Here is a 21,993-nt window from a genome sequence, read left to right on the forward strand (position 1 = left end):
GAAAGTTTAGCTAAAATAAAAGAAACCCAACCACAGGTGCTCAGTACAGCAACAAGCGCCTCCCATCTTTAAGAGTAACTTCCACTTAAAAAAAAAATCAAACCCTCCTACCTGCTAAAGCGCTAAATCTTCTCATTAGCCACATAATATCCTTTCTATATCCCTCTAAGTAATTATCATGGATAGTGCATTGTTCCAGAACTCTAGGGATCACTCTGCACTGTGTTTTGAGATGACAAGAGTATGGGCATTGTTTCCATGTCCAAGCTGTCCTGTAACTCCAAATGAAAAACAATGCACTTCTTCATATTAACTGGGGAAGACTTTGTTTTTGTGCTGTCAAGGGGTCCCAGTTTCTCACACATGCTAAGATAAATGTATTATTTACACAGCATCCTCTGATGATCTATTGTCCTGCTTTCTGTGGTAAACACTTCACTGCAGATCTGGAGACTTGTAGAAATTCTTTCTGAATTTATCACATATTAAAACTGTAACTCTCTAAAAACGCCACAAGCTAAATCTCTGTATTTTCTATGGCAGCTAAAGTACTTTACCCTGCCTTCACAGAGCAGAACTATCTGGTAAAGATCCAAATTTCAGACAACTCTCTGGGCAAAGATTGTACTCACTTAAATTCATACCAGCACAACTCCCAGTATGAGTTATGACTATACACACCTGGAGTATTTCCTTCAGACACAGCAAAAACATGATTTTCAATCCTTACATACATGCAACCATGTACACTGGTTTTAGGGTTTTTTTAATTTAATTGAAGTAGTCAGGGTTTAACATGCAACAGCCTAAAATGCTGTTCAAAGCTGAAAGGCAGTTGTGCTTCCACGGGATGTCATTTACAGGGATGCTGGAATAAGTCAGGTAGTTCATCCCATCCCATCCCATCCCATCCCATCCCATCCCATCCCATCCCATCCCATCCCATCCCATCCCATCCCATCCCATCCCATCCCGTCCCGTCCCACTCCCAGGCTGGTTACTCAGCACTGCTCCTATCCCACAGTACACACCAAAGCAGGCACACGGCCTTTTCTCTTGCCAAAACTCTGTTTAGCAAATTCATGTACCATCTTGGAATAAATACAAATGTTATCTCAGGAAAATACTTTCAGTCATATAAAAGACATTTAGCATTTGGAAAGCTTCTGCACCAGAGGATAGTATTCCTCCTTCCCAATTTTTTTTTCTAGAAAAAAAAGGAACTTGTGAGATAATACACTTTTTACCAATAGTACCATAAATATCCATAATTTGCCTTGATAAACAAGAATTTCTCCAGTATTCAAAAATAGATCAGCCATGAAAAATATCTTAGTGCCATTCCTAGACACTGCTTACTGAAAAAAGATCACCTCTGTGGTTTTCTGGGAAACCAGAGCTTAGAGTATGACAGGAGAGAGCTTCCCAGAGTTGAAAAACAAGACAGCCATCCATTTCCCTATATTAAAATAATCTCATTTCATTCCACCGAGAATCCCTGCATATAAAAGTCATTTTTCATACACTAAATAGTTTAGTGCATCTGTTCTGCAGCAACTGTTTGTAATGTAATTGTAAATCACAGAGTTCCAAGTAAATGCCAGGGGCAGGCAGCCAGATTCCCCAGGAGCCCAATTCCTGTAAACAGAGGACTGTGACCTACTCCAGAGTCCCTCAGAAGCCATGGGGCACTGCTGAAGCCATGGCCAGTGTCCTTGGACTGTGCCACACCCCTGGGCTCAGGAATGAGGCTGGCAGGCTTGCAGTGGGTGCCAGTCACACAGCCTGGGTGCTCCATGATGCAGCACAATTAACCCAAATGTGAATGTATTGCCTCAAATACAACCTGTTAGCTCTGCTCAGAACTAAGCAAGCCAAGAACTCTGAACACTGCAAGGGCTGGAAAAATCCTAACAGTCACTCTGCATGCATTTAAGGCAGCACTGTGATTAAAACTGGCAGATTTAAAGGAAACACCACTTCTTAAGAGGACTGCTCCACTATGGATTCTGTGACTTATTACAGTAGTACATAATAAAATTTAATTTCATTTTTTTTATAATCAAAGTAAATTCATAGAGGAATGCAATTATAAGTGCATCTATATGGAAAAGAACTAATGCAAAATACTTAATTCATTAACCTGATCAGAAACAATTTGGCAGATCCAAGCTCAGTTCACTTTTTGTATGTGTAGCATCTTAAACAAACAGTGATCTTAATCTTTTAGAGTTCTCTAATGAGAACTATGGGAACCTGAAAAAAGTTTTAAATGCTGGTATCTAACAGCCCCTGACTGATGATCCCATCCTGAATTAAAATACTGTATCCTTTCCCACTAGGCAGAAATTACTTCCATTTGGTATCAGACATGGCAAGTTTGTCATTTTGCTTTGATGGAAGTGTAAACAAAGAAAAAAATCTGCTGTTAATATGTTAGAAGAAACAGTGAGAAGCTGAACTCTTAGGAAGGCTGGTTATTACATCACATGACACCCTCGATGTTCTTGAGCCTGCAACTTGTTACCGTGCTGGTGCTCTGTGCATGCCCCAGAGAAAGCAAGGAGCTCAACCCCTATCTGCTCTCAACAGTGCACTCTGGCAGTAAGGGAGAGGCAGATGGAGAGAAGGGGTGCTCAGAGAGGCTCACACCCGAGGGCTGGAGGAGTCTGCACACAGAGCAGCACCTTCAGCAGAGCTGCCCAACAGCTTTAAAAAAAGACCCTGAAGCCGAGTCTTACTTGTACCCTGTGTCACCACCTTCAGCAAACTACCACCTTTATGGGCAACGTTCCTAGCCACAGAACAAAACCACTTCTGCTTTAAGCTGGAAAGAGATTACCTATTGGGAAAAAAGCTTGTATAAACAGATAAAATTGCTTTTTCTCAACTTCTCAACCGCGTTATGAAAATCACCACATAAGCACCAATTAGTATTAGCATCTCTTTCAGGAATCACATTATTTTAATTCACAGTAAAAATGCAGATGAGCTAAGCAGATTAAAACATCAGAACGAGCAACGCTCTGGCCACCTGTCCAGATAATTTGTGTAATTACATTTTGCAATCACTCTCTTGTAGCATGCAGTGCTTAAAGACCTGCTAGTGCATTCAGAGCAATGTCACCTTTGCCCAATGAACTACCAGCTGAAAAGTCGTGAAAGCACTACACAAATCCCACATTACCAGCAGGCTGACAAACTGGTGGCTGTCAGAGGTGTCCTGCAAGCACAGGACAGAATGCAATTTCACGGGTCATTCAAATGCAGGCAAGTGCAGTAGAAGATGAAGTTTGCTTACTTTGGTTCGCCTATCTTGATACCCGGGTGTTGTGTGTAGGCATGGGAGTGTGTGCTGGGAGCAGATTTAAATGCCATGGGACAGATAGGACACTTGTAAAAGACTTCACAGTGACAACCTTGAATATGAGACTTGAGTGCCGCCACGTCAGAGTACACAACATTGCAGTGCACGCAGCTGCGGAGAGAGCGGAGGAGAGTCAGTGCAGCCTGCCCTGAGCAGTGCTGGACATAATCAACATGGATTTTCAAGCAAAGGGAAGAGAGAAACACACATGGCTAACAACTGGATAAAACTACATTACTCTGTCAACTTAAACAACCCCGTAAGAATCAACATAACCAGTGATTTGTGGATCACAAAATAAGGGGAAAGAAATCTCACACACTGTCATTTGAAAATCTAAGAGATATGAGGTCAGAACGTTTTTATGTTATTACAGTAAAACAGATAGAAGGGTGGACAGACAAATATTCTATTGATTGCAGAAAAAATGCTTAAATCCTCTGCAAATTTGGAAAGAGATTTTCCAGAATGCATTTTTATCACATGCAGGGCATTGTTTAAAGTACACCACAGCAATTTAGAAACTACCACCAAATGGAAAACCAGTAAGGAAAATATTTTCACCATTTCCCTTGTTTAGATTTAATGAAGATATACTGGTAATGATTTTCTGTACATGTAATCAAATCAGCACTTGGATTGAAACTCAGGAAAACTAAACCAAATCCCTAGTATCAGATCAATATATAATATTGGAATTCAGAAAATATTTTTCAAAAACATACTTCTGCTGTGTTGAAAATTTGTGACCTTTCTGCATCTATTCTAAAATGAAACAATTAAAAAATTGAATTAATATTAGAACATAAGAATTTTTATACACAATGATCCCCTTTAATGCCCTGCATCTCCAGTAGCAAATGCTCCCAAATCAGTCCAAGAACATAGTGCAATCAGCAATTACCTGTCAAATGAGCTAATTTCTTATTGATCAGTATTTTACAGTAAGACTTTTACAAACTCTTCAAACGTAGAAGGCCTCAACCCTTTCAGAATTTTAATTTTAGTATCCATCATGGCAGTATGATTGTTTCCATATAAATGTCAATTTAATTTTTCGATAGTTTTACTGCCCTGATGATAGCAATAAAGCAGTTCTACATTGAATTCAAGGATCCCATTTTACTTTTAAAACTTATCACCCTTGAATTTTATGAAATGTTATCCATTCTTTTTCTGGGCATTTAGTTTACACTCTTAATAATATTCATTGAGTTTATACCTATCTAGTCTCTGCTTACCAATGCATTCTCTAAAGCAGATTATTCTGGTTTTTTTTTTTTTGCTCCGTTAAGAGCTTCTGTGCTCACAGAGAGCTGAGCACTTTTCAGAGCCGTACACAGCGTGAGGCTCTCAGTAACACATGTACTCCTGAGGTGTCCCTCCGGAGAGCGGGGTGGCGTTTTCACCTCCCCGTGCCATGGCTTGACTTTATTTTCTACTGATCCTCAGCATCCACCATTGTATATCACACAGCTCCTAAGGTCCAAGCCTTCCTCTCGGGGACTGTTCTAACAGCTGCTTGCTTTCACCTTAGCAGGATGCAGTGAAACTTCAGGCTGAAGTTTTCAGCTGATTCAGGGCAGGCAATTAGCCTAAATCACTGGAGTCAAAGGGAACTTCCTGGCAGAGGCCCTGTGGAGAGGCAGGACAGGCTGTGCTGCTCACAGGGAAAAGCACCACAGTTCTAAGGAGAGGCTGAGGAGGGTAAGGAGTGAGACAGTAACATTCCCAGAGACTGCTTTTGCTTGCCTGGGTGGCTTTGCTTTAGTCTCACCAGATCAAGAAATTCTTGACTCAGTATGACATGAGATGTTTATGAGACATCTTGAAAAGTTTAGTGACTTAGATTCCCAGTGAAGGGGATTCTTTCTGCTGGTGTTACTGGGGCATGCCAGGAGTCCCTAGAGGTGATTCCATGTACAAACTCAAGAGACATACATCAGAGGGAAGAGCAGTGGAGTGCAGGAAGCAGATGGAGGAAATGCAGGACAGGAAAGACTACTGCTTGAGAGAAAAGGGTAAAAGAAAAGAACCCAAAGAAATGAAAAGAGCTTGGAGTTATGTCAGGCCATGAATTCAAGCTGATAACAGAGGCTTGATGCAGTAAAAACGCTTTCATCCCTTAGGGAACAATTGCACAGACATCCTGGAAAATGAACTGTGGCACCTTAAGGGTGGAAGGAGCTACCTGCTGTAAGATTTAGAATGGCCTTTTTCCAGGCAGACAGGGTGAAGTGGACGTGTTTTTGGAGTGCTAAGCAAAGCTCATGGTACAGCTGGCTCTTCTGATCTCTTGCTGTGCTGCCTGCCATTCAAGTGCAAGGAAAATGCTAACAGAAAGCATTTTTTCAAGTCTTTCAAAACTAAACATTTCTATGAAATGCCTCTGCTCCCCATTTTCTCAGTGAGTTGCCATTACAGGGAAATGTAAAAGCCAAAGGGAAACTGAAGAGTAACAAAGGAGAACCAAAAGACAAGGTTGTTTGAGAAAGGCCATTTCCAAGTGATGTAAAGTGTTAAAGTCAAGGAATCTTGACTTGCCACAGAAAAGAGAACAACCAGACAGATGCAGTATGCCCACCAACATCTCAACTATACATTCTGGAAGTACTGACAATGACTCTTCTACCAGAAAGAACAATCGAAAATTCAATGTTTTAGAAAAACTCAAGAAGGTTTTTGAAAACCTGAAATTAAGACAATGCATCTGAACTCTCTAGACTTTATAAACCTGAATTTGTGCTACACCAGCTAATATTCTGATTCAATCATATACAAAAGTGGATGCCCAAAACAAAGCAGAATCCTAATGTATTTATTCCAAAATTTCAGTACTAATACTACTGTTGCCATGACAATCTTAAACCCATGAAGCTGGTATTGTCCAAACAGTGCTTACGAAAACGGAAAACCACTTTAAAAACCATAAATTATACATAAATTGACAGCAAAAGGAATCATGATACTGACCGAAACCCAACTCTTCGGGTATAATGCAGGCAGTTCTTAGTGACATGGGTCTGGAAGTGGACAGATCTGCAGATTGCTCCACATTCAGGACACGTGTATGGAGATTTATGCTGATGAATTCTCTGGTGTGATGCAAAACTGCACTGGTTAGGAAGCAGCATCTGGCAGATATTGCATGTCTTCTAAATGATAAACCAGAATAGATGAGACAAAAGGTTTGGTTCAGCTCTACATAACATCTTGTGTCAAACACTGCAATACAGCAAATAAAGGTTAAATGTCATAACTGGGATGGGACCCAATGCAGTAGGCAAGTACAAACCCAAGCCCTGCTGACAGAGCTGGCAGGTGCTGCTAGCCAGACTGACTGGCATCCTGGGCTACAAAGCTCCTTCCTACACCACTGACCACAGGAGATACACGTGCTTTACAGAAATACTACTCAGGTGCCTTCCCAGATTACCTAAATAGTGCAAGGGGCCTACATACAACTCCAGAATCAAATTATTGCTATTGTCTCTTACGGCCTGGGACTTGTGAACCTCACCAGCAACTTGCAAAGATTTAAAATCAAACCCAAGACTCCTTCATGACATCAGTATGTTTTTGAACATGTATTTACATGTTTTTAGGAATGTTGTAAGAATGTTCTGGCATATGTAGTGATGTGTACACTCTGCAAGAATATTGACCAAAAAAAGACCTCCAGATCTGCACTGTAACTTATTTACTAACATATGCATGAAGAAATCGTGAAATAAACGCTCTGGGAGCACTGTGGCCCAGTGTGTTTGAACACAGTCTCTGTACAAACAGAGTTCTCCCATGTCCTGACGCAGCAAGATGGCAAAATGCAAACCATTAAATATACAGCATGTTAAGCAAAGAAAACATGCCATCACTGCAATGCAGGTTGCACTGGCATTCCTGCCAGCCCACTACAGCAGTGTTCAGCATGGGCAGATGTACTGCTCTCCTGCAAGGCTCTGCCTGAGTTCAGCTATCTACAGAGATTTCAAACTGGCACCTGCTTAGAGCCTTTGGGACACAGCAAGGCTATACTGAGACACGAAGAAATACCCACTTTGAAATGCCAAATACTTGGCCTTAAGTGACCAAAGAGTGCCCAAAAATGGGGGACTCACAGCCTCAGGCTGACCGGAATTGTTTTGGGGTGTTAACTTTGTCTTAAGTTCAGATAAAGGCAAAACCCTCTGACCAGCAGTAAGTGCCACATTGACTGGGCTCAGTACCATTCCCCAAATCACTCTTTGGCTATTCCTGTATTAACAAGCTGTAATACAATACTGGAGAATCTGGAGCATAATTTGATTACGTAAGAAAACAGCAAACCAGAACTTCTTATTCCAGTAACAGAAACATTTGGAGGTTTCACAGTCCTTCCAAAGCCTTTGGCTTGCAGGACTTCTGAAGGAAACGGGGATGTGATGCCACGGAAGAGCCACACAACATTCCAGCCCCAGCTCAGTGATCTTCCTGATTCTGCAGCAAGCTGCCAGACATATCTGCTGACCCAACATGCCAATAATGCTCTTAGTTAAGGCCCCTGCGCTGCTATTTCAGTGAGTACAGAAAATGTTTAATTGTAACTGATTACAGTAGAACAAGAAGCATCTACTGCAAAATTCTGACATTCAGCACGTTTGCTTACCATTTTATTTTGGGCTTAAGGTGGCATTAACTTCCAGTTCTCTCATTCCAACCCACACCAAAATAAAACACAGTTTGTGAAAATCATCACCTGCCTGCATTTAAAGTCAAAGTTTCAGAAAAAAAAAAGGGTTAGAAGGAAAAATGGTGCAGGTGGAAAATAAAGATACACACATACGCTGAGTATGAAGGGAAATGAGCTATGCAGTTTCCATGGGAGCTATATACTCCTATCTATAACTAAGAGAAATACTAACATTCATTAGCCCAGATTTGCTACCTTTTCCCCCAGCAAGTAGATGAGGGTTTTATTCAGCCAGAAAACCTATCAGTGAGTCAGGGTTAATACTCCTTTAGCAGGAATATTCCTTTAGGTTAATATTCCTTTAACAGGAATATTAGTGGCAATAAAACATTACAGAAAGGTAACAACTTTATAGTGAATCTATTTTCATTGATAAGATTGTTCTACCATTGCTTATTTTAAACAAAACATTCTACCTTCGTAACAGGAGTATAAGAGCAGCAACTTACTCATTGGAAACACAAAACTATACATTTTCCGTTTCAGGAGCAATTAGATGGGACACTAGAAATAACAGTAAGCTGCAAATAACCTTTTTTCCTATTACTTGTTTGCAAAACCTGAGTGTTTATTTTTATTCTTACTTCCTTCCAAAGAAAAAATACCAATCTCATCCAACTTCCCTGTCTTCTTCCCCCCACAATAATGGCAGTTTTACAGCAAAAAGACAGTGCCAAGCACCAAGAAGGAAAACAAGTCAGAGTATTTCTCATCCAAGCTTCTCAAGAGGTAACATCTAATGAAAAAGTAGCAACATGCTTAGTAATAAATGACTATACAGAGCCTTTCTCCAGGAAACACTACCCCTACAGGATGCAACCAAACTCAACATAAAAAACAGCGGCTGCTTGACATATGAAAAGGACTACAAAAAAAGTGTAATTAAGATGTAAAAGGATACTTCAACAAAGAGCATTTAGAACTACATTTATTAAGTGTTCTTTTCAAATGGAAGAACATGAAAATAGCTTATTTTCCTCCAGTGCTTTGCACTGTTTTTTTAAAACCTGCAGCTCAGCAGAGCGGCTTTCCATGAGGAGACACAAACACCCTGACAGGCAGCAGGCAATGCCAGCTGCTCCTGCAGCTCCAGGGGCTTCCCTCCTTGAATAGCAGTACCTGGGAACCCATACTTCTCTCTCCACCTCCCTGCAGCTGCATTTTCACATTCTGTGAACATCACAGTTGCTTTCCTTTAGTAAATTACCAGGAAAAACAGTATCTAAAGGACACGTATGGAGAGCAAACTCAGCAGCAACAGGGCAAAAGCACCAGACAGAGGGAGAAAGGGAAGGGCAAAAGGTTTTGTTTACTTGGCCATAAAGACAAAAATCCTCACACCCTGAAAGTGAGAACATCACATTATCTTTGCTCTCTTTCTTTTTCAATTTCTATTTTAGCCTCATCCTCCCAACCTATTCTCTGTCCCTCATCCAACTGCTTTGTCTTGTCACCTTCTTATTTGCTTTTCCAGTACCAAAACCACCAGGTTTTTGCAAGGTCTACTGGACCTTAGATGGAATGTTACCTAATGGGCTTATTATGGGGAAGAAAAATCATCTATCTATAACCAATAAGCATCAGCAAATCAGTTAGCTAAACACCCTAAGTATTAAGTAGCCCGAGTTGGTGCAGAATATACTCTAACAGTCAGCCATTAGATCCTGTTCAGAACTGCAGCAACATCTATGGATGGACGTGTTCTGCTGAAGGAAACTCCCTGAGCTATGCACACTTGGAGTATCTTACAAACAGAAATTCACTTGCATGGCATCCACCTGGAATCCAGGTAATTACAGTCTAACTCTGCTAGCCAGTTAAAGGGAGGAGCTGAGGCAGAGCCACATAATCAAGGTTATTTCCACGTGCAAATCTCTTTACATTACTACCTGTAGTGGTAGGTGCGGTGGAGCTGCTTCGTGGTACAGAATAGGTCCTACATGTAGTGAATAGATCCTGACAGGAATCTGCCTGTGCTCCTAGGACTAGTGCATTTTTTTTCCTGACTGCAGGATTTAAAAATCTTTAGCCTATCCACTGTTGTGTGATTCCCAGAAAGACTCCTGGGGCATTCCTGTCTTGAGCATGCTTGCAGGTTTTCAGCTTCCCCCGCAGCAAGAAGCTGGAGCACCAAGCTCACCTGAATGCTTTGAAACACACCAGAATCCCTTTTAATTGGCACACCCCAACAGAGATCCAACCATATCATTTAATTAACCACCTTCACTCTGCCAGGATTATAAAATACATCGCACACTGATTAATATTAAGTTTTATTGAATGACGTATTTCTTTCAGGTCAGGCCACATACATTAGTAAATAATTTTCAAATGGTTTTTATGCTGAACTCATTAGCATTTGTAAGAGGAAAAGAAACCAAACCAACTAAACCAATGGTCACACAGAAAGGAAGACGTGCAAGTGAGAACAGCACTTTGCACTTTCTGAGGAAGAGCTGAGGCAAACAGCAGCATTCCTGTCAGTAGTCAGTGTGCCATTTGTCACTGCCTGAGTCCCTCCCTGCATGTGAGGGGAATGCCTCCCTCACTTAGGGCACTTGGTGAAAACTCTAAAACCTGAAGACCAATCTAGAATGAATCACTTAGAGCTATCATTCAGGTTGAATAGATGGGCTGTTAATGAGGGTGCCAATTAAGTGGATTCCACAAGCTAGTCAAATTCCAAAGCACAGAAAGAAGCATTAACATATGATTAGTAATACCCACAATTATTTTCTGTATTAACATGTTCAGCTGTAAGAAAGCTAATGCTAAATTTTAGCAAAATATACAGTGCCAATTTCAGACTTCAGGGCCTATAAAGATTCTAAGTCTTATTTAAAAAGTGTTGACATTCACTACGTAAGTGCTTGCAAGACTTTCTGGGGTTTTCATTTATCATTTTAATCACAGAGGTTCAGATAATTAACAGCTAAATGAAAGTAAAAACATATCCAAAGTCTCCTAGGCTTATAGATGAAACATTGGAATGTAAACATAGGATACTCTACTTGTCCACTTGTGTCTGCGGCCTGCTGGAAATGAGTTGCAAGAGATGTCTCATCTTGGAAAACTTCATTGCACTCCAAACACTTTAGACTATGTCTACAGAGTTTTGATGGATCTTCGTCTAGCGGCATAGCTGGAATGACAGGAGAGCTCGCAGGGGCCGAGATCACTGTCCCAGTTAAGCCAGTCTGGATCTTTGTTACGGAGTGCGTGCCAGCTCCCCCTGCGCTCTGGAGCACGGCTGCAGCAGTATTGCTGGAAGGAGATGCTATCATTTGATCTGCTGGGACTGGTTTTAGGATCAGATGGGAACACTGCATCACGACGCCTTTCTCCTTGTGCCCGCGAGCATGGGACAGGAGACTACATTTATTGTAGAAAACTAAATTCTTTGTACAATGATTACAAGTCACTTCAATTCGCACACTCCTCCTGTCATAATGCTGGGTCAGGCTCTTCTCGAGAGCAAACGAGTCGCCGCACTCCAAACACTTGTAACCTCGTGTCGGTAGCGTGATTCCCGCACTGGCAGGGGGGCTAAGGTTTGGGATGTAAACTGGTACGGGATTGACACTGCTCAGCACCTTATTGAATGCTTCCACTACAGAGCTCTGTAGAGATGACACCACCTGCACTCGAGACACTTTTTTCGAAGGCTGGGAGGCGGCGGCAGAAATTATTGCCTGCTTGATTTGCTGCTGGGGTTTTGTTAGCACTTGGCGCAGTTCAGAGGTGGTTTGAGCACCCTGAGGCAAAAGGTTAAGGTTGGCAAGATGGACTGTCTTTGGCACAAGTTTGGCACTGGCAAGGCTCGATGCTGGCACCACGACCGTCTGCTGCTGGATGGCATTGGCAGCTTTGATAATGGCGCTGCTGGCGCTCTGCACGGACGCAGCAGAGATGACAGTGGCTTTCACTGTGGTGTTGTTAGCGAGCTTCAGATTGATCACTTGGGAACCTGCAGTTTTCACTGCTGAAACGGGCAGGAAGGCAGTAGCCACGGGTTTGATAGTGACCTGTTTGGGGGCAAGTTCCGCAGATCCAACTGCATTGGTGACAACTGAGGACTGCAGAGGAGCTCTGGGAGGAGAGGAGAGAACAGCAGCGGAAGTTGGTGAAGACAGGAGAGACGTCATGGAGGTTACCATGGAAGCACTCTGCTCTGGCTTTTTACCAGAGTCCAAATCAACTTCTGGCAACACTCTAGTAACAGTTCTCTTGATCTCCCCAGAAGAAGTCTTGATGGTTTTTATGCGAACCTTAGGAATTGCTGGTGTTGACCCTGCAGGAGAAGACGGAGACCCTTTGCTACTGTTCTCACTTGAGACGCTTCTTGGACTGTCGGGTGGTTTGACAGATGGCTTCTTAGCACCATCAATGAGACTCTGAGACTCAGGAGATTTTTCAATAGCTCGGGGACTTTCACTCATGTCTTTTGGTAATGGAGAAGATTCTCCTGAATTAGACTGTAAATCTTTACTGCTATCTGTAGCTGCCTTTTTAGCACTCAGTGCTGCGATTGCAGCAATACAGGACGAAAGCTTTGCTGATGACTTTGCTTTGGACTGGGAAATGCTGGCAAGATTTGTGTCACATTTTTCAGTACTCAGTTTTCCATCAAGTACCCTGTTTTCAAGAAGCTTCTCAGAACTGTCTTTTAGCAACTTGTCCTCTGTTTTTCGAGTTTTAAAAGACTCATATACACCTAAATTCATGGAGCTTGTCTCTGTCTCTCGTTTACCAGTTTTATTTTTATCTATACTACTTGAAACAGTGATTCCAGATTTAATTAAGTTCTCTCCTCCAAGTGCCTTTAGTTTGTCATATTCCTGCTGCGATAGAGATCCTGCCAAGACATTTGCTCTGAAATTTGCACGTATCTCCTCTTTATCTGGGGGGTCATCCACCTCAATTCTCTCATCATCATCAAATTCTTCCGCACTTGATATTGGGCTGAACTGGTTGAAAGCTGAATCCTTCAGTGTAGTCTCAGAAGCTGACCCATCATCTTTAAGTGATTTCCCTTCATCTTTACTGTAACTCTCAAGAGCTGCTGATGTTAGAAAGCCATTGTGCAAGCTATTGCCTGTGGAATGGTGGCCATCCTTATCCAGACCTTCGGAAGAATCAATAGTGCGCACATTCTTCACAATGACGCTCACCCCAACATCAGATGATGATGGGACATGGGAATCTTCATCTGCATGAGCATTTTGTTTTATGTGGCTTTCGTGGTCATCATGTCCAGATTCAATAGCTGCTTTGGGATCTACCATGTCTGGTATGTCAAAGGCTGCAAGAAGGTCATCAAAATCTGGGGTCTTCATATCCCCCATGGCCATGTATTTGATTGTAAGCAAATCTGTAAAATAAGCAGAAAGTCATCACTTTAAGCTCTAGTAGCCCAGTCTTATACAAAACAAGCACTTGTTCACATCTGCCATGCAAAGAAGTGCTATTTCACTTCTGAAGTAATGTTTTCAGAGATTATACATTACAAACAGTGTCCAAGTGTACAGTTGAATTATTACACCAAGAACTACAGTAATTTATAAACTCCACAGATAGTAACCTGGCAATTTTATTCTGGGCCCAAATTGCAATGACTTTCTTCCTATTCCCTGTCCTACAGTCACTCCTATCCTCACCCACCCAGACTGCAAAATACCTGGACATGCACAAAAATAACACAAGACACTTGTAATTCCTCTAAGTCCTGACTTTCCTTAACAGTTGCACTATTAACCTGAGGAGTCTTCCTGAAAATAATGAAGGATAAAGTAATAAACATCTGTTAGACTTAGGTATTCATCAACACTAGCTACCTGGAAGTCATTGTGGACTATGAGAAGGCAACTGAGGAAAATTTTTAAAGGATACTGGAATAGACACAGACATTTCATGAAACTGCTTCAAATAAATATAGAAGTGCTTGGAAATTTGTTTATACAGTTCACTTAATGGTTTTGGACCCTCTGTCTAACCTATGAAGTTCTTAATAAAAAAACAGATGCATGCATAGAATCAAAATCACAAAGCAAGTTTCTATGAGGATTAAATGGAAAAGACTGCAGATACCAAAGCATATCAAATCCATGTAAACTGACATAAAGCTTTGACACAATTTCTCATAATCTGGGATACTAATTAGTTGCATTCTGGTTGTACATGTGTCCATAGGTGTCTTTTTACAGTTGTTGCATACGCTCAAAAAAAGCTAGATAGTGTCCCAAGTCTGAAACTTCCTCCAATTACATATCCTGGAGTTTAATTAACATTTACCCATAACAATGAATGAAGGCCTGCTTACATATGTAATTCCTCTTCCTCCAAGTATGTTAAGATCAGAACTGCCCAGCAGAGGAGACACAGCTGTCCTTTACTGAGAACTACTGCTGCCCTTATCAAGAACTCTCATTCTTCTAACCTCTCAAGCAAAGTTAAACAAAAAGGGAGACAAACATGGTCAGTTGTGATACACAAGGAAGAGAAGGTCTAACCTGGCCATTTTATTAATCTCTTCCTCACTATTCTAGGGCACCCATCTTAAGAGTCAGTATATAAACTGTTTCCACCACAACTGCCAGGACTCTGTAGCCATATTCCTCCCCCCTTTTTTTTTTTTTTTAATCCACAAACCTTTTAGTAACTCTTTCCTTTAAGGATAAAACTCCTCCTTTTGTCCAAGATCAAAATCAACCAACACCTCTGCTGCCAGACGAGCTGCGAGTCTATTCCTTCTCTGGGCTAACATGATGCCTGTAAATACTTCAGAAGAAGAAATATGGCAAGCTCCTGGTTCCCTAGAAAATCATGATTTTCCAGGAACTGTAATTTCTTTGAAAAGTGCTCTGAGAATGCTTGAGAAAAGTTATACAGAAGACCAGTTTCTTTAAAAATTCAAGCATTACTTTGCTTACTTATCACTCAGTGATAGAAGTAACAAGGAACAAGTCTGGATATGGCGAACAGAATTACACAGCTAGGGACCCACAAAGCAGTGAGGTGAAATGTTTCTGAGTTCTGCTTTTTTGATGGTGGTTGAGAGAACTTCTGGGAAGATAACATAAAATAACAGATTCTGAATATATCCTTAGTACATGGTTTCCCTGAATCCTTTCCATCACAACACCCACCCCTGTATCTGTGCATCAGCATCTTGCTGAAAGTAAGTTCTGGGGGTGAACCAGCAGTGGTTTATTTGTGTTCATGCTTTCCCAAAACATGCATGACTTCCTACATTGTTGTTTCTTCGGAAACACATCTCCTCAAATGTTTCCTATGAACATCATGAAGAACATGGCACAGATTTCAGCCAAAGCAAGGCACTCCTTGTCTGTTCCACTGCCTTGCTTCTCCCAGTCAGCCTTTATACTCCAGTTCACCTGATACCACATTCCAGTGAAGCACTCACTTGGGGAATTATGTCAAAACAAGAACCAGAACATGAGAACTGTCTTCTGATAGCAGAAGCAGCCAGCAGGACAAGCAGGACTTAGAAGCAAACAGCTGCTTCTGAAGAACTGACTTTTTGTTTTACTGCATGGAATTGTTATCACTCCTCCTCAACCCTTCTATCTGTACCTGTTACAGGTGGAAAAACTCTCTCCATATGAGGAAAAACAAACCTACCCTTTCATGTTCTCTGTTGAGATGGGGGAACACACCAGAGAAACATACACATTTTTTCTTACTTTCAAAGTCAGTTTTGTCTTGTAGCTCTGGTTTCAGGACACCTGCAGATTAGGCCCAGCATTCTCCACAGAAAGACCAAACTGCTTAGAAGCAATTGCTGAGATTAAAAGGTGCTTTTCTGGGTAAAGCCAAGCAATTGTAAACTGTCCAATCATAATCGTTCTGGGGAAGTTCAACAACCTAATGAAGACAAGGAAATAGAATAACCTGGCAGCTCCCAGCCAGGTCCTATCTGCAAACTGCTCAGACCCGTAATTTTTGTCTATCAAGTACAAGAACAGCTTCAAGCTTTCCTGAAATGGCAAATAATCCTCATCCCTTCCCAATACTTTTCCAATTAATATTTTCTATTAATGAAGTCTTCTATAATTTCTGGATCACAACCATGGTCACACATGCTCAATTTTTACTCTTTTATTTAATCCTTAACCTTTGAAGAACCAAACAACTCTTCCTCCTTGACACTCACCTTCCTATTCATCCAGATCTTCTAAATAGCTAAACCACAAGTCTAACAAATTTATACAATTGCTTTAACTGGACCAGACCATCTTTTCTGCCTTGCTGAATTCCTACCTTTTGCCTTCAAATCCCATCTAAATATCTAATGCCTTGCTTTTGTTCAGACAATTACTCAACTTCAGTTCCCTCAGCAGCAAATCCATTTGTTATCAAAGGAAAAAGGAAAACCACAAAATTTAATCTTCCTGTACCTATGGCATTCACATTCTTGTGACTACATTCCTTTACCTGCCCTAAACTCTTGTTTTTACTGCTCTTTATACTACATACATTTGAGAACTGTGCACACTGTAGGATGGAGACGTTTTCCTTTGCATGTTCTTCCAGAAACACCAGCATTCTTTCCAGTTTTGTGAAATGAGAACACTGCGAGAACACTGAGAAACCTCTTTTCAGGGTCTGGCACATGGCAGCATCTTGGTTCTGTTACAGCCACATATAGGACTTAGTCTGTTACTTCTACTGATTCCCAGGCAGACACACTATTCCAGAGCAAAATTCCAGTAATCTGGAATCATTACTCCACCTCCAAACAAGAGTAATGATGCCTAAGTAATATCAAGCTCATTCTGGAAGAAAATGCCTACACAGGGAGCAATACCAGTCTAACCAGCATAAAACCATACTTTTTGGGGTTTTGGTTTCTGTATTGTTGTGATAAGAAATTTCATCAGGTAGAGAAGACATAAGGGATTCAGTCAGAATCACAGTAACATATATCCTAACATTAGACAAACTTCATCTTAATACATTATTACGAGCAGTTCATTGGTTATTAGTAATTTTGACTGACTTACACTTCCAGTCATTTGCTCTGAAAGCCAAGCATTGTAAAGACAGACAAAGCAATATGCTAATCTAACCACAAAACCTTCTTCAGGAAATGGGAACCACATCTCCAATCACAGCCTTGCCTGGTTTGACATACTCAGCAGGCAAGTGGGATGTGCAAGAGGCCACTTCAAACCACAGTCAGCAATGGCTCTCATGCTTATATACATAATGAACAGGTTCCTTTTCACTACCAAAGGGCCCATGACCTTCTACTTTTGCAAAACCCAGACAAACACCCAGTTCCACAAATCACAGAAATTCCTTTTGTAATATGCAAAGAAATTCTTACCCTGGGAATTTTCAATTTCTTAGGATAACGGTCTTATTTAGCATCCGTTTAGCATCCCCAGCATCAGTAAGGTCATGCCAGTCCTAATGTAAACATCTTTGTGAAGTATGAGGTGTTTTACAGTTACAATTTATCCCAAGAACCTACTTTTTCTATATTATACACCATATCCACCTGCCTTCAAAAAAGGGGAAAATCCAATTTGCTTCCACGCTCAAGACTCAATGAGTAAAAGACTTAATCCACCATTCTGACAGCCAAAATAGTGTTACTTGTAGTTTATGACTTCTTAGGAGCTTCATCCTGTAGTCCAACACATCAATTTCTGAACTGGGTATTTCAGGTTCTCTTTGAGTATGAGAAAACAAGGAGGAGGGGAATCTTCTGGAGTCTGAGCCACTGCTAGCACAGTTTGAAGAGAACCACACACAGCTAGTTTAAAGTTCAGGACAATCAGCCTTTGGCTGGCAAAAAGAACAGGGGTGTTTCAACACATAAGCAAGGAATCTCCTTATGCACAGCATGGGGCTGAACAGGACATCCCCAGCTGCAGCTGGCCACATGAAAACCACCTGTTTTATCAAGAGATTCAGGCCAGGGTTTGGGTCTACCTACTTCCCATATCCCTCCTAAAACAGAGATGAATTCCTGAAAAGCAGGGAAATCTACATACCACTCTTCTTCCAGTCTACTTAGAAATTAATTACAATCATGGCTTACTTTTGTACTTCTATATGAAAAATAGGCTGGGGCAGTACCACCTGAATAATTCAGATGCACAACAACAATGAAGAGAATGTTGAGATGCCCAAACGAATGCAGGCTGGAATTACATTCTAAATGGCACAAGCTTCCCACCTCTTTCCTTTAAGGTACTTTTTCTGAAGCGGATGACAATTGTGGCTGAAGCACAGCAGGAGCAACTGTAGCCTCTCAGGGAGCTCTCCCAGCCAGGCAAGGCCCATCAGGGCAACAAGCAGGCCCGAGAACATTAGGGTCAAGTTTGGGTTTTTCTGAACATACATTCCCGGTACTCTGCTGCATATTTGGATTTTAACACATAGGCATATGGCTAGGAAAACAACAGTTAGTCAATTCATTCCAAAGGGACTTGGAATGTGATAAATCCTTACCCTCATTCTGAAGATCAAATAACCGAGACCAATGCAAAATGAGATCCTGGGTGCTGATACAGAAGACCAGCCCTCCAGCATTAGCATTTGCTGCTAGAAAGCTGGCCTGTGTGCACAATCCAAATCTCCTGATGAAGAGCGTTTACAGATATTACTAGACTGAAAAAAGATAACTCACCAAGAACACTGCAGACTCCATCTATTCAGTTTTCTCATCTTACAGCCACCAGAAATGCCTGCAAATTCAAAATCTCCTTTGCTAAAACCAAAAATTCATAATACAGATAGCATTCAAAAACCCAAACAAAACAGATTCAAGGAATTCTGTCACAATCCAAGAACTTAAAATTTTAAAGCTGCCTACTCTTCTGGCAGAAGAAAAAAAAATCCCAAAAGATGCTCTTGTGTAATATATGAATTTTAGCTGACACTTGGAAAAGAACATGCATCCTCTTTAGGAAGAGATCCTATTCCTAGCATGCAACAAGAATTCCTGTTTGCAGCATCATTCTGCCACAGACGTCTATAGTCAAATATAGACCCTCTGCATCCTGATGCTGAAGAACAGGAGCAGAAATCAGCACAGTGATCTGTCAGGCACTTTGCTCCACCAAAAGCTATTCACTGCTCTATCAAACCTGAAGAACAACTTATCACAGCTGCAGCAAAGCTCACAAACCCGGAATTTCAGGCCAAATGTTAGTATGCTATTTTCACTTTTCTACAACTAATAGCTCAGTGCCTTACGTAATCTACTGCAGTCAGAAACAAAAAGGTTCCCTTGTATTGTCACCCTGCCTCAGCAGCCAGCACTCAACTTACCCAGTATCCACTACCTCTCAAGGCTTTTAGGACTGTCTATTCTGCTGAGCACAGAGGAAAAGACCCTCATTTCACACCACAACAGAGTATTTCCAATGTTCTGCCTCCATATTATCTTGATTGTAGGTTACCAAACCAGCTAACACAGCCAGGACTGGGAAGATTTTTAAAAAATCACACTGGTTAGGATTCTAGAGTTGCTGATTTCCTGTTATAGGAAGTAACAGTTCCAGCAAAAGAATCCCCCAGGCAAAATGTTTAGTGATCCACTGTGCAAGCTCTAACAGCCTTTGTTCTTCCCTTTGCTAGATTCATTACTGCTTCCTTCTCTCTGCCCCTCTCCCTCTCTCTGACTCCTTCAGATTTCACTATAAGATAAAAACGTCAGCTCAAATCTAAGTACACATTTTGTATTTTCTAGTTCAGAAAGAAAAACTAAAAATTCTATCCATTATCCATTGCTTTAAGTTAAAAGCAGTCACCCCTCTGCAGTTGCTGCACTGCCCATCCAGTTTCCTATGCACAATATTATAATTCACACCACTGGAGCTCCATCCAGCCCCCAAAATACATCTTTCCACTTGGCTGCTGCAAAATCCTCCCCAGGTTACAAAAGTTTAAGAAAAGCTATCCATACTATTTTTTTTTGCACAGTTTTTTTTCTCTTTAGGCGATATTAAGTACATGTTTAACACTGAAGACCTTAATTAAAAACCAAGTATTGGGTCACTGAGATGTGGTCAAACAACGATGTGTAAATAATCAGACAGCAAATCCTGCATGTGTGAGTCTCTTAATACAGCACAGAACAGCTCCCTGCCACAACTGGTCGGCAATTCACGATTGTCATTCAGAGGCCTATTCCTAACACCACACTGTGAAAAAAAAGTTTATCTGGATATATTTCAATGAAAATACTGTATTTAACCAAGATATCAGTAAGTCTTTACAAATAATAGCTTTAATCCTTTTAAAACTGGAGGACCTTAATAGCATTTCTTCATTAACACTTAAACAATTGTCTCCTTCCTAATGTGCCAAGTGTGCAATCAGGATGTAACTCCAAGCTATTGTTCTATTCAGCCCAAAGCACCACGTCTCACCTTGTGAACCTTGACCTTTGAGGGATTTTTTTAGCCAGTGCTCAGTTACTGCCACAGCCGCATTACCTCTGCAAACACCAAAGGGTTAAAGGCAGCCCCAATCAATAGGCCTACAAGAAAAAAAAAAAGGGAAAATGAGTATGCCTTACAGCATCTTTTCAATGCTTTTATGCACAATTCTGCAACAATATTGTTTCCTTCTGGCCTTAGAGAAAGGCACAGCAACCACCCCCCCTCATCAATGTTTCCTAAGGAAGCAAACCACAAGACAGCACCCTGTAAATAAAACAGCATGCAAAGCATCCTCAGTCACAAGCATATCTACAATTACAAATAATTCAATCCATTTTATTTAGTTTTAAAATAGACTGTATAACCAGTGTCCCACCCTTGCAAAGCAAAAATATTTTAGTAAGGGTCATAAATCTCAGCTCTTGCCCACTCCTTAAGCATAAAAAGGCACGAAAAGCCAAAGTAATCTCAGTTACTGCAAATATGTACATTTACATACAGAACCCTTTATGACTACGTTAGCCACATACCAGTGCTGTGTGTCTAAAGTGTGCATTCACATACTGTTTTGGGATGGTATCTTTCTGCAAGCTCCTCTGCTTTTGGCTGCCATGAAGGGAGGAAGCTATCCCAGTGTAGTAGCTCAGTGACTGCATTGTGTTCAGGAGCTGATCTGCCTCAAACCAGTTCCAGCCGGTTCTGGTCACCCTACATAAAAAGCTATGGCAACCCTCGCTGAGTTGCCAACAAGACCCTGAAAATCGCAGGGGCTGGTTTTTGTGTGGTGTGGGGCCAGCACAGCCCGGTGCCCCGGCTCCCCTCTTGCCCGGCCCACGCGGCCCCTGCTCCCCAGAGCCCCCCACACGCTCCCTTGCTCGCCTCCCCCACTTACCTCCCACAACCTGGCTGAGAGCTGTGTGTGCGTGCCTGTCTGTAGCTAACAAAGAGACCGCAATAAAAATCCTCATAGGATCTCTCTTGCAGCACCAGGCAGGCTCGGCCACAGCCCTGGGAGACAGGCTGCTAACCCGGGCTGCTGCCCCTCTGCTCCCCCAGATGAGGGGTGGCTACTCGCACACGTCACATCTGCCCCCTCATGCCCACGGCCATGGGGTGCCCGATCAAGGGATTCTCCCATCTGCCCTCCCCACTCCTCATTCTATCTGGGGCCGCCCGAGTGGCATTTTCTGTGCTCTGAGCAGCATTACTATAGAGTACCCACAAATGCGCCTCCCTCCCCTCAAGAAATCCATTTCCGCAGCAGCAAGATGCCTAGAAAATAGTTCCTTTGCCCCCTCCTCGCAGCACCGACTTGGCTGCTACACTGTTTTTTTTTTTTTCTTTTGGTATTTGACTATGCTGGAGGCCTTGAGAAGCAGCGAGCTGCAGCCCCACGGCTGGGCAGCCCCCCCGGCTTGCATCCGCCGGCTGGGGAGGCCCGGTCAGGCTCTGCGCAGCTCCCACCCCGCAGAGATTGT

The 21,993-nt window shown here is 41.8% G+C and overlaps 1 protein-coding gene across 7 annotated transcripts in view; it reads right to left on the reverse strand.

Moving 5' to 3' along the window:
- Positions 1-21,993, reverse strand: part of ZNF532 (zinc finger protein 532) — a 33,680-nt gene that overhangs the window by 10,645 nt on the left and 1,042 nt on the right. For 3 of the 7 annotated variants that reach the window (XM_059847728.1, XM_059847729.1, XM_059847727.1), the window contains 4 exons: positions 20,504-20,613; positions 11,108-13,467; positions 6,341-6,522; positions 3,302-3,478 (listed from right to left, as the gene is read on the reverse strand). In XM_059847728.1, the coding sequence (XP_059703711.1) occupies positions 3,302-3,478; positions 6,341-6,522; positions 11,108-13,447 (2,699 nt within the window). In that variant the 5' untranslated portion in view covers positions 13,448-13,467; positions 20,504-20,613. The other 4 variants (XM_059847731.1, XM_059847730.1, XM_059847733.1 and 1 more) reach the window with 4 other exon arrangements.

This window comes from Haemorhous mexicanus, chromosome 5 (assembly GCF_027477595.1).
Source record: "Haemorhous mexicanus isolate bHaeMex1 chromosome 5, bHaeMex1.pri, whole genome shotgun sequence".
Lineage (NCBI taxonomy): Eukaryota > Metazoa > Chordata > Aves > Passeriformes > Fringillidae > Haemorhous > Haemorhous mexicanus.